At 40.1% G+C, this 13,741-nt stretch overlaps 1 protein-coding gene across 2 annotated transcripts; it reads left to right on the forward strand.

The window, feature by feature from the left end:
* LOC109223407 (peroxisomal membrane protein 11C) lies at positions 886–5,117 on the forward strand. Of its 2 annotated transcripts, none has more exons than XM_019387703.1 (8): positions 886–991; positions 3,441–3,647; positions 3,763–3,837; positions 3,915–3,989; positions 4,084–4,164; positions 4,240–4,314; positions 4,432–4,605; positions 4,854–5,117. In XM_019387703.1, exons 2-8 carry the CDS (start codon positions 3,456–3,458, stop codon positions 4,887–4,889), a joined length of 708 nt encoding a protein of 235 aa, XP_019243248.1. In that variant the 5' UTR covers positions 886–991; positions 3,441–3,455; the 3' UTR covers positions 4,890–5,117. The 2 variants fall into 2 exon arrangements, with proteins under 2 accessions (XP_019243248.1, XP_019243249.1); XM_019387704.1 differs by lacking the exon at positions 886–991 and adding an exon at positions 1,002–1,103.

Consider the following 13,741-nt stretch of genomic DNA (forward strand, 5'->3'; position numbering starts at 1 on the left):
GTATATATATATACATATATATATATATATATATATATATATATATATATATATATATATATATATATATATGTATATCTGTATGTATGTGGTAATTGATGGTGGTAATAGCTAATGGAGGTGCATGTGAATGCCGGCTAGAGGCAGTGGTTGGTGGTGATTTTGGTTGAAGGTGGTGGTTTCAGGTAGTAGCTAGTGGTGAATGGTAGCGATAGCGATTATGGTAGAGGATAATGGTGGGTGATGATAGTTAATAAATGGGAGGGGGGGGGGGGGGATTGAGGAAGGTGATGATAGGTGGTGGTAGTTTATAATGGGTGATTTCCGCTATGGTTATTGATGGTGATGGGGTGGTTGGTTGTGGTAGTTGAGTTGTGTGAGTGTGTGGTTATGATTGAGAATGATGGTTGTGGGTGGTGGTAGTGGTGGCGGCTATGATTGAGGATGGTGGTGGTGGTAGCTGATAATGGTAGGCGGTGACGGCAGTTAGTAATAATTGTGGATGATAGCATCTTAATAAAATTAAGTCTTGGTTATAGATCTTAATCATACAAACCTATTCAGACCCATTACGTGGTTATGAAGTAAAAAAAACACACTTAAAAATTAAGATCAAAATTATCAAGTTTCGAGCTTTAAAATCAAACACACTTAATATTTGAGATCTGAATGATGATTAAGGCTTTCATTAAGTGCAAACAAACAAACCTAAATCTCAATCGGCAAAGTTATTATACTTATGCACAATCCGATTCAATTTTTTTTTAAAATACATATAAAAAGGAAAAAGAGAGGACCAACCAAGCCCTTATCAAAAATTGTCTCCCAATCTTACCCTTTCTATCAATCAAATCATGGGAACAAGATTACAAGATTATAAGAGGAACAGTTCAGACACAGCAATTCTACATTTGTACGACTACTATTTATTTCGCATGAGAGATAAAGGAATTGAGAACTTCGAGGCAAAAGAGCTGTGGCACAAACCCCAGTAAGCTCTCTCTCTCCTTCTAAATATTTATACTTACCTGCTTACATGTGTATTTTCCTGTTCAAAATTGACGAACCCCAGCCTTCTGCTTTGGACTATTTCTCCTCATTTGGTATGCTACTTTATGCTGTAAATATTCTGTTTTCTTTCCCTTTAAACTTGGCCTTTTCTTCATCTTTGATCTCAGTTACAAAGATTCTTGTTTTCTGGGGTAAATTCTGTAGTCAGTTTTTTTTAGGGGAGCTGTTGAATCTTTGATTCTTGGGTTTTATTTTACTTATCAAAAGCTTGGATCTTTATGTAGTTTTTAGCTGAATCTACTTTCTGGGATTCACGTTGGTTAATTGAAATTAATGTTGGTGTTGGTGTTTATTTATTTGGTGGACAAATATATGGAATTTGACGTTTTGCCTATCAAAAGCTATTGAATCTTATGTAGTTTTTAGTGAAATTTTCTTGTATTTAGTTCACTTTGGTTAATTGAAATTAATATTATGTATTTATGAGGTAAAGATGGTCAAACATATGGAATTTGACCTTTTGCCTATCAAAAGCTTGAATCTTTATGTAATTTTTTGGTGAATTTTCTTGTATCTACTTTGTGGGGTTCATTTGATTTTATTTAAATTAATGTTTGTGTTGGTGTTTATTTAGTATCTGAGGTAAATATGGTCAAATGTATAGAATTTGATCTTTTGCCTATCAAAAGCTTGAATCTTTATATAGTTTTTAGTTGAGTTTTCTTGTATTTACTTTCTAGGGTTCACTTGATTTAATTGGAATTAAGATTATTTTCCTGTGTTTATGGATATCTGAGGTAAAGATGGTCATTTATCTGAAATTTGACCGTTCACTATCATCTCATGGTTTTGGTTTTGACGACTTGTACTGGAAATGATATGCTATAGTTGGGATGAGCTCAAGTGTATTAGGTAAGTGTGTTAGCTGGGTGAATTGAAGAGGAATGAGTATGTTTTAAGGGAAGTCAAGCTTGTGGTAGATTCATTCAAATTTAATTTATGTTCTGGGGCTGCTTGTTTAAGATGTAACAATGGCAACCCGATGCACAGAACTCTGGCCCCTTGGGACAAACACAACATTATGGATTAAATTAGATTTCTTGGATTTGGGGGGTGTGGGGGTTGGGGGTGTAATGTGATACTAGATGATAAGTGAAGCAGATTGATCTGTGAGATATTATTTGTAATAATTATTATTTTCACGTTGCAACTTGAGTGCCTCTGAACCTGCACAGACGCAGTTGTAAAAGGTGCGGAGAGAGAGGGAAAGAAAGATAAGAGAATAGTAGGACCCATAGTTTTGTTAATAAACAAATTAATGGGTTGACCAATGTGAAAGAAAAACTTGATACACAATTTGCTAGAGTTGTTAAAAAGGGCAGTCTGGTGTACAAAGCATCCGCATTCACACAGGGTCAGGGGGAAGGGCCGGACCCCAAGGGTATGATGTAGACAGTCTACCCTAATGCAAGCATTAGTGGATACTTTCACGGTTCGAACCCGTGACCTATAGGTCACACGGAGACAACTTTACCGTTGCTCCAAGGCTCCCATTCAATTTGCCCGAGTTACTATATTGTGAAAACTGACTCTTGTGAACAAATGGAAAAAGAGAGTGAGCTCACAATAAAGACAGCAATGAGCCACATTTCTGCGTGGACTTTCCAAATATTTTAAGATGGATGGTTCTTCATCCATACTGTATGCACGCTAAAGATTTTTGGTGTGGGCAAAATGGTATTTTCTGCTTGATGCAAAAGGGAAATGTTGAAGGTCCAGGGCACCTAAAACTAGCTTTTTCCCAGTTGGCTCATCGTTATTACCATATCAGTAATCTTGACTTAGGCTCTTAGATTTATTGCATATGCTACCCCCCTCACACTTAATAATACTATATAGTGACCTCTGCTGGTTTATAGAATGTGCTTTTCTTCCCTTGTTTTGGTCTAATTTAAGATGAATATACTTCTCTGTAAACATATAGCATTGTAATACTACTTCTTCCTCTTTCTCCCGCAGTCAGCTTTCTTTCCTTAATTCTGGTCACATGCTTCTCAGATGATCTCGGTTAATAGTGTCATTTGAGTATATATTTTTCTGTTATAGTCACGATTTTAGTGTGTTATTTATCATCATCTAGACATGTTCAAGCAGGTTACCGTTCCTATATTTGAGTCGTCAAGTTGGTTAACCCTGTAACACTCTCCTGCAAACCTTGTGAACTTCATGTTCTCGTTCTTGAAAGAAAACATGCAACTGATGGAATGAACACATGCATGGAGTTGCCTGGAAACCCAGGAACCATAAACATATCGTGGGGAGCTCATCTAATAGTCCTTCTTTTTTTTAAGTAACAAAGCAAATACTCTGGGTTGATGAGAGATATTAACAGTGTTATGCTTCAACCATGTGTTCTTATCATTTTGCAGTATCCTTAGAGTAAAATGAGCACCTTAGATGTCGCCCGAGCGGAGCTTGCGCTTGCAGTCTTGTATTTGAACAAAGCAGAGGCAAGGGACAAGATATGCAGGGCTATACAATATGGTTCAAAATTCCTGAGTGATGGACAGCCTGGCACTGCCCAAAATGTTGACAAATCAACTAGTTTAGCAAGGAAAGTATTCCGTCTTTTCAAGGTCAGGATTGAGAATTTAATGAATATTCATGATAACATGGTCTATTTTACGGGTATCAAAATTTCTGTTTTGTATTCTCATTTGGAGGTTCATATGACATCTTATTCTACTATAGTTTATCAACGATCTGCACGCTCTTATTAGCCCAAATGCCCCAGGAACCCCACTTCCACTCATTTTGTTGGGAAAGGTACATATCCGTATTTTGTCCTTTCGGTTTCTTGTTAATTCTTGTATTTCCTTTCTAACAATACATGTCGATTTCAGTCAAAAAATGCATTATTATCAACCTTCTTGTTTCTGGATCAAATTGTCTGGCTTGGAAGGACAGGCATTTACAAGGTATCGAATTACTTTGTATCATTAGTCCTGAAGTTATTATGAAAGATACTGAAGGGGGGAAATATCCTTACATTCTTTCCTTTGTTTAATACAGAACAAGGAACGCACAGAGTTAATTGGCAGGATCTCTCTCTTTTGTTGGATGGGCTCCTCAATTTGTACCACCTTGGTGGAGGTCAGTTGTATAGCATGTTATCTTCCCTCAAATTGGATTTATTGCTATTGCTCCTAAAATTCGTTGTTATTCCAGATTGGGGAACTTGGAAGGCTTTCAGGATCACTGAAAAAGCTGGAAAAGGAACTAAAAAATACTGATAAGCATAAGGTTTGGCCATTTCAAGCATTGTGCACTTAGGTTGAAAATTTTGTGCACTTAGGTTGAAAATTTTGTGCGTGGAGATTGTTCTTCATATTTTGATGTTTGGTGAATCTTTCATTGCAGAATGAGCAATATCAGAGTAAGGTTCAGAAGTCAAATGAGAGATCTCTAGCCCTGATTAAGGCAGGGATGGATATAGTGGTAGCTGTTGGATTGCTTCAATTGGCACCCAAGAAAGTCACTCCTCGTGTAACGGGAGCCTTTGGATTCGTGAGCTCACTGATCTCATGTTATCAGGTATGCATTAATTCCTACGACAAGTTTTACGTTCATCTTCTTTTCATCACCTATGTTTCTAAGAAAATTTTAAGTAGAGATGATTAATAATGAAAGTTTAGAAGTTATAAAGGGGTCCACCCTAGAGCTTTGTTGAAGTGTTAAGTGCGCAGCGCGTGACAGATGAGTTATGTGTACGTCACAAGTACGAACCCTGCTTCGGCGAAGCATATCTCCTTGTACTGAGATGTTTTATTTGACTTGTGCAGTTGCTTCCATCACAGCCGAAGATCAAGGCATCCTGATTATGCTTAGATGCTGCTCAAGAAATTCCCAGATCACCAGAATAATTAGTTATTATATGCACACTGGTTATAAAGTTTTTTAGCTTTTGTAAACATGTTATGGTGGCATTGCACCTTGTTTACTGCATCTTTCATTTTGGTACAGAATGTTAAATAATTAATATGATGTGTTTAAGTCTCTTAGATCTTTTTATCAATCTTAAATAATGAAAGAGTTTAAATTATATACACTAAAACTGTAAATATTTGTAGTATATGTGTATTTTATCTTGTGATAGTAGGCTATTACTCTATTCGTCATGTTACCACATCAGGCTTGATATAAGAGTTATATGTTGTCGGTCAATCTTTACACTATCAATAGATAGAATATAAACTCATTATAAACTATAATCGACGCTCCTATGTAATATTTTACTGTCACTTTTATTGGCGTTTATATCTCCTTATGTGAACCTCTTATTTGTCCTTGTTCAGGTATCCTACCACTAAATTCAATATCATTATGGATCATCAATCATATATTTCAAGGTGGTCTTGAACTTAACAATTAATAAGTCTGCAAGAATATTTAAAAAAACCAGCTATCTCTTCGATCCCTTTTTACCCATGATCAAGATGTTAGACAAAGCTCGAGTAAAATTAAGTGAAAGTTTGACTGGCTGATGTGAAAGAATTAGCAGGCAAGTTGTGAAAATCCGACTAACTGATATGAAAGAATTAGCAGGCGAGTTGTGGTTAAGGTTGAGTCCGGAACCTAAATGTGGTTCTTTTGGACTCAAAACACTTTTTTAAGTGTAAAAAAAAAGTTACATTTTTATATAAAACGCGGTTATGAAGCGCGTTTTACCTTAACGGCCGTTTGGGACGTTAAGGTAAAGCACGGCTCTTACCGTATTTTATATAAAACGTTGTAACAAACCGTGATTTACATAGTAGCTGATAAGACTGTTATATAAAGCGCAGCTCAATACCGCGTTTTATATAAAACGTGGTATTAAACCGCGCTTTACATGTTTAGTGGGCCCACCAATAACTCTTCTGCGCTTAACTGACATAACAATAATTCAAATATGTAAAACGCCCTTTTAAACCGCGTTTTACTTCCAAAAATTTGACCCCCCGGATTGGGCATTGCATTACATAAAGGCGTTAAGGGTTTTGAGAATTATCATTCAGAAATACTCCAACTTCGTGATAAATTTTTCTTGTTGTTAAATTCTCAAGCTTTTTTCATAATGTCTGAAGAGCGAAAAGTAAGGGTTTCTTATATTGGAGGTGGGGGTGGGGGGGGGGGGAGGGGGGGGAGCTTGTGGTGGCGAATAACTCAGTAAGCTATAGTTTATCTCCACAGAGTCATGTTAAGTTGCCACTTACAATGGAGTACGATAGACTGGTATCGTTGTTATGCAATAAAATGAGATTGAGCAACATTCGGTGAATCTTAAAATAACCGGAAGATATTCGTATTCTGTGACTCCGCAAGGGGTTGCTTGTTATGCTGAGTTTAACATCGAAGACGATGAAACTCTGAGAGATTTTTTTGGGGTTTCCGGATGAATACAGGGAATTTATTGTGATAAAATTGTTGGAAATGTACGTCAAGGCTGAAGACGTTCGCAATAATGAGGTTGCGCAAAGCAAGGATAACCCTCAATCATCGGGTGGTTATTCTGGAGCAGTTTTAGCCCAACAGGTTCCGGCTGAAAGAGTTTGGCCGGATCTAAACTTATCTCAGCGGGCACGAGGAGTGAGGAAATAATTTCTCTCCTACTTTACATAATCCACAAGACGACTGGTAAACTTCAATTTTCCTTTGTGTTACGATGTTTATTTTTTCTTGAATTGAATTTGTATTAACACTCATATATTCCACAGGGGGTACCGTCCAGATATGAATTTTACAAGTTATGACCCCACGCCCAGTTGGAATATGCGTAGTTTTGGCGTGTTGGATCACGGTGGTCCATCCGGGAGTCATCACCAACAGAAAAATGTCCATCATGGAATGTCAACACAGTACGACTTGTAAGTGAAGTGATATAGCTATATATAAAGTATTTATCAATTTGAGTAGCTTATCATTTTGTTGTTTGTGTAGTGAAAACGAGCAGCTTGATGTTCTTGACCTCACTCAGTTGCCCGTAGATGACATATTTACTCGTGATTTGGAAGATGCGCAGAGTCAGGAAGATAATAGTGATTATGATAACAATGCCGATGAGTCTGGAGATGACACACCCTTCCCTGACGAGGGTGATGATGAGGAGGAAGCGAATGTCGAACCTGAGCTGACGAGGGAGCATGCTCCTCCACCTCCCGTTAGACCAAGAGTGTACGAGTCCCACATCCCGTTTCATTCAAGGCATATTTCCTACCTTGATAATTTGCCAAGTATGCTAGATGTGGATGCCCTCATAAGAGATCTTGACGAAATTCGGTCAACAATGTGGGATGAGTCTAGACCAACGGTGCTGGCAAAGGGCATGTATTTTCCGATAAAGCTCGCCTATCCAGGGCTTGTAAAATGTACAACGTAAAAGAGTGTCATGAGATGATGGTATGGGAGTCAACTCCGAAGGTATAGAGTGATCCCCATATCACAAGACCATGTCGTCTCAATACCCATAAGCCATTTTATACCCTTTCATGAACTTAATAGTACCTCTAACTGATACGTCCGCTCCGATGAGACCTTCTGCGAATCTGACATTGTTCCTTCTATTTCTCTAACACTGCACTACAGACCCGGTGATAACATAGAAATACTCCAAGTATCTTTCACACTCAGTTGAAAACTAAATCCTCAACCACACAACTAACCCAATAAAACCTTAGGCACCACACCTTAATTCTTGAACATACTAGAACCATTATTGAGAGTCGCCCATTCTAAGTTAGTCCCGATTATATGACCAAACAACTAGTGCTCCATTAACACATAAATACTCCAAAGAAGCAACTGAATGAATATGCCGTAGATACTTTATGGGTTGTAACTGGATGCTGCGTGCGAGCAAGAAGGAAACAGGATTGTGGAAAATGGGTAAATATATTAGCACCCACATTTGTGAAATGGACACATTCAATGAGAATCACTTCAACTTGGATGTTGACTTGATTTCTCTTGTCTTGATTACACACTTGGAAGTGTCCATTAGGTACAAGATCAAAGAGTGTATTACATCTGTCCACCAGGAATATGGGTGTATTATTACTAAAAGAAAGGCATATCTCGGGTGCAAACGTGCATTTAAAATTATTTATGGTGTCTGGGATAAGTCATTTTCATCTCTACCCAGGTACATGGCTGCACTGTTGTTGAATGGAAGCATGAGCGGTGTCCAGGAATACCGGAATATATATTCAGATACGTGTTCTGGGCATTTAAACCAGCAATTGATGGTTTTGTGCATTGCCGTCCGGTAATTTCCATAGACGGTACTCATGTCTATGGAAAGTATGATATTAAGTTGTTGATCGCCGTTGCAGTAGATGCCAATGGAAAAATATTTCAACTAGCTTTTGCCATTTGTGCCAATGAAAGCGAAGAGACGTGGACGCTATTTTTGAACCACTTGAAGTTGCATGTTGTCAAACAACGTTCAGGTATTTGTCTAATATCTAATTGGCGTGGCGGTATTTTAAGTTATGTACAGCATTTGCCTAAATGGCAAGAACCCTATGCATACCACTGTTACTGTGTGAGGCACCTGAAGGACGATTTCCAGAAGAAATATCCCAACAAGGACTTGCATGATTTAATGTGGATGGCTGCAACTGAGCACCAGTAGTGCAAATTCGGGAGGCGCATGGAATCGATCTGGCAGTTAGACGAAAGAGCCTATAATTGGTTGATGCGACATGAGCTTCACAAGTGGACATTGCATACTAATGGTGGCAGACGGTGGGGAGCCCTGACTACAAATGTGTCGGAGTCATTCAACGAGTTATTGAAGTCTGCACGTGGATTGCCTGTCACTGTCATGGTCCGGATGACATTCAAACAGATGGCGGAGAGGTTTGTTGAAAGGCATAGAGGTGCATCGGAACTGATGGACAGGGGTGTTGAATTTATGCCAATACCGATGAGAAGATTTGAGAAATACAGGAGGCGAGCACATTGGCATTCATATTTACAGTATGATCACGACCGGGGTATTTTTTAAGTTCGCACCGCTATCCATCAATACCAGGGGAATAATCTACACACCGTAAATGAAGCCAGCAGGTTGTGTTCATGTGAGAAATGGACCATCTACCACATGTCGTGCTCACATGCCATGAAGTGCTTTCAAAAAACAGGTTTAGGGGTAACCAACTATGTTGATAGGCAATACAGTGTTGCTGCATACATAAACACATATAGTGGACAGTTGCAGCCACTGGGTGCTAAGCATTATTGGCAGCTGGAACCTTTTAAAATGCTGTGTAACAAGGATTATTTGCGCAAGCTACAAGTGCAAAAGAGAACGCGTATACATAACCAAATGGATGTTGGTGATACCGTTTATGCGCGTAAATGTGCAGGACACGACCGTCGTAAATGTCCTTCAGCTGGTTTGGGTGGCGGTGGTAATCCAGCTCCTGGTGCAAGTTCGTCTAATGTACCCAACTATCAAGGATACACCTAGTGTTTTGTTTTCGTAATATTTTTTGTAATAAGTGTTTGTACTTGTTTATGTTGCAAAATGTATCAAATAAAATTATGTTTCCACAACATTGTTACATTTTTTTGATATTTAATTTTTTTCAGTTGAGTAAATTAATGAATTTCTCCCTCCCGTTCATGTAATCAAAAATAGTATTGGATTAAAAAATAAAAAATTTTAACGTTTACTTTCGAGTTTCACTCTAAAATTATTAGAAAACTACATTGTTAGAGGAGGAAGATGTTTGATAAATAAGTGAATATATATAGCGCGGTTAAATACTACATTTTATGTGTTGTCTTGTCAATCTGAAAAGCTGCCCGACTGCGAAAAAGCTGTTTCGTTTCAGAAAAAAATATTTCACACGCCAAATATAGCGCGGTTAAATACTACGTTTTGTGTGAATATATATAGCGCGGTTGAATACTACGTTTTGTGTGTTGTCTTGTCAATCTGAAAAGCTGCACGACTACGAAAAAGCTGTTTCGTGTCAAAAAAAATATTTAACACGCCAAGCATAGCGCGGTTAAATACTACGGTTTGCGTGAATATATAATTAAATATTGCGCGGTTAAATACTATATTTTGTGTGTTGTCTTACCTATAAATAACGGGCGCATTCTAGTTATTTTCTGCGCTTAACAATAACCAATAGCAAAACTATCCATAAAAGCAAGGTTTTATTTTTTATGCTTTAACAAATGTCTGAACGCCTTTATGTACCAAGGTGCGAGTGCGGCAAAAAATGCATGATGAAAGACTATTAGGATGATGGTGAAGTTGGACGCCGCTACTGGATGTGTGTGAACAAGTTCTATAGGGTTCCCAACGAACCTGTTTGCAATTTTGAGGTATGGATTGATGAACCCTGTCAGCAGGAATACTACAAAGATTCTTTGCAGTATCTTCATGATTTGACCAAAAAACGGTGGGAATATGAACGAGAATACAAACGAGAAGTTGCAGAGTTGAAGGAAAAACTCAAAGAGGTGGAAGAAGAAAAAAATAAGCTGGAAGAAAAATTTAAGTGGTTGGAGCAGAGAATACTAGGCGGTGGTGACTAAACAATGACATGTATGCGTTGAGTGTAGTAGTATATCTTTATGTTTCCCATGTCATGTGTTTTCATTAGTTGTACTGAATTTAAGTTATGTTAAGTTTCTATGTTTGTGTTTGTGTTGTAGTATTAAAATAAAGAAGAAACGGGGTAATAAAAACATAACGCGCATATTATGTAAGCATAAAAAATTATTGTTATTATTTACATAATGTACATAAAATACAAAAAAAAGAAAATCAATGTGTCCCACAGCCTGTGTGCTTCGATGCAGCTGCTGGACTGAGGCGCATCCCTTCCCGCCCAGATACGCTATCAGGATCATCCTCATCACGTCGCCTCTTTATCTGAGGATGCGCTGCAGCATGATCGTTAGTAGTGCTGGCAGGATCGGTAGAAGGGGCCATCGGTCCATCAGCAACCTACAAAACAATAAGTCACCTCAGTATATGAAAATATATATTAGTAATGTACGTGTTAAGTCAAAAAAAATTCTTACCATGGTCTCGTCGGGCTCCTAAATATAAGCATCCGTAGGGTCCTGCTCAGAATCGCACAAAGTGGCCTCCGTGACGGACTGGGATGAAGCCTTAATAAGAAATTATAAAGTTATTTATGGCGAATCAATGAGATAAAAACAAATTAAAATTTAATAGTAATACAAACATACCTGCGCCTATGAAAGATCCACATCACCCGTTGACGATGAGCCAAAACTCAGCCGACGCCCACCATCCACATCTCGGGTCGGCCGATCCTCAGCAGTGGTCGATGGGCCTGAAAAGAACTACTCCCAATCTTCGGTAATGCTCATGCCCGTGATTAACAATGGATCTGACGGGGTCACCTGCGATGCTACTGGAGTCAGCGCCAGCTGAAGGCTATACAACGACATGCTGCTAGGATGCTCGTCTGGCTGAGGGAGGTAACCCGGCAGATCAGCTCCAACATCCTCAACAGGTGCCTCAACGCCCCCTTGTTGGGGACCACCTCCTCGCCGGCCCCCACGACCCCGTGGGGCACCCCTGCCTCGTGGGACAGCCCTGCCTCTTCGTCCCCTCGCGCGTGGAACAAGCCTACCCCGATGGTAGTGCTCTGGTGCCATATAAGCAGGGACCTGATCTAAGCGCTCATCTTCTCTGGCTCGATGTAGTGTCCGGGCAGCCAGCTCTGTAACCTGCATGCCATACTCCTGCAAAGCGACCGCAGGATTGCCGGCATGCTGCTGCATCTGCAGTCCCAACTGGTGGACTAAATGTAGACCAATAGCCTGCACAACATGTAAAATATAAATTACAGAACGCTATATCACAGTTATAAGTAAGAATACCAAATAACATACCAGTGCCTCGTGCCTCCCGGCGTATGGAACGTACCGACCGCCAGCTCGATGATTGGGGTTCCCGATGAAAATTCAGGTAACGTCGCGGTACCAGGGCATATAATCATGCTCAGTATCCTGCCGACTCGGTGAAGGGGGAGAGCGGAATCAGCTCTAATCGCTGGTCCCAAGTAAATATCTGATCTTGTAGCCATGCCAAATAATAGTCATCCACCCTAGTACGATCATCCTGCTGGTAATGTGTGGTCTCCCAGGTGGGCGTTGTCGGTACGAGCTGCGGCCTGCCAAACTGGCGAAGTACCCGCTCGGTATGATGCTCCACAATATCAAGGCAGAACAATGGGACGGAAGAGCCCCACATAAGTCGGCCGGCCGAGCAATAATCGGGCAAGCCAGCTATCACCGCGTCGCTGTATGGCGTCCAGATGAACTATTAAGGAAGAACAGAAAACGTCAGTATACGCAACTTGTGTTTGAAGCAATGACAAGTAAACTTAGATATACATTTACTTGTGCGCCATCCAGCAAATCCAATATATCTCTGCACAAGGAGAGATTATGCTGAGCCTCATTCTCGCGCGTATGTCCCCGTCGGAGTACCCACCTCCTATCTAGAGGGAGCAACTCCGGTGGTACAACCGTAACTAATGGTGGTAGAGGTGGCTGGAACTGCAGAAATCGCTCTCAGGCCCAAACCTAACATAAAAACTTGACGTCAAATGTAAGATATATTTTACTAGGTATGTTAAAATGAATAGAGTATTCGAATATGTTGTCACGTGTAGTAGCGGCAAGAATCCAGAAACCTCACACTGGGTGCCCATGCTCTCCCAGCACATGCATCTGTACAAGTAGGCGAGAACAGCAGAGCCCCAGCTGTACTGGGTAAATCATCTAGCCGCTCAAGATGATGAAGAAATCTCAAGCTGACTAGGTTCCCCGAAGTGTTCGGGAACAAGACCCCTCCAAACAACAGCAGTAGCAGCAACCTCGTATACCGGTCAACATGATAATCCAGTGTATCATCATCGATTTGAGGATGCAATGCCTCCAACCACAGTCGAATAGTCGTCAACGGAAAACGACTGGCCCCATGCAGTACAGTCTCATCCTTTGGCCGGAAAGCAGTGAGCTGCTGCAGCATGTCCAGGTACTGCACACGTGTCATCTCTCTCATGCGAGGCGGCAAAGAAACGGGGTTTCCATCAACGGGCAGACCATATAAAACCTCCACGTCCTGCAGTGTGACGGTGGCCTCGCCAATGGGCAGGTGGAAAGTGTGCGTCTCCGGTCTCCACCGCTCTATCAGGGCCGTGATCAAAGACCAATCGAGCTGCAGACGCCCGATCTCAATCATCCTGTGGAAACAAGTGTCCCGCATGCGCGCGACTACATGGGCATGGAGAACTCTGTCATGCAGAAAGTCCCACATGTCATCCACTCTCCTAGTGCGGAGAGTCTGGGTCACTAACTCACCCTCCCATATGTGGGCTGACCTATGGTCGCCCTATAACGAGAGTAGCTCATCGCTAAAAGGTCCGGGATGAATAGGGGGCACCTCCATGTCGTTCATTGTAAATTAAACAACATTAATTACATGTTAGTTTTATAATTTTATATGTTTGTTTGTGAATTAAATAATTAAAATTTTATAATTAAAATGTTCACATATGGGTTCCAGGCTCCATATTTGGAGCCCAGTAGCACCAATTCTGCGATGTGTTAGTTTTATTAAAAATTTATATGTTAGTTTGTAAATTAAATAATTAATTTTTATAATTAAAGATTCACATATGGGTTC

Source organism: Nicotiana attenuata, chromosome 3 (assembly GCF_001879085.1).
Source record: "Nicotiana attenuata strain UT chromosome 3, NIATTr2, whole genome shotgun sequence".
In the NCBI taxonomy this organism is placed as follows: Eukaryota; Viridiplantae; Streptophyta; class Magnoliopsida; order Solanales; family Solanaceae; genus Nicotiana; species Nicotiana attenuata.

Excerpts from the sequence above, each read along its gene's own strand:
- LOC109223407 (XM_019387703.1), top strand. The coding sequence starts at position 3,456 with ATGAGCACCTTAGATGTCGCCCGAGCGGAGCTTGCGCTTGCAGTCTTG. Across the intron at positions 3,990-4,083 it reads GAAGGACAGGCATTTACAAG|AACAAGGAACGCACAGAGTT; the intron begins GTATCGAATTAC and ends TGTTTAATACAG. Across the intron at positions 4,315-4,431 it reads AAAATACTGATAAGCATAAG|AATGAGCAATATCAGAGTAA; the intron begins GTTTGGCCATTT and ends CTTTCATTGCAG.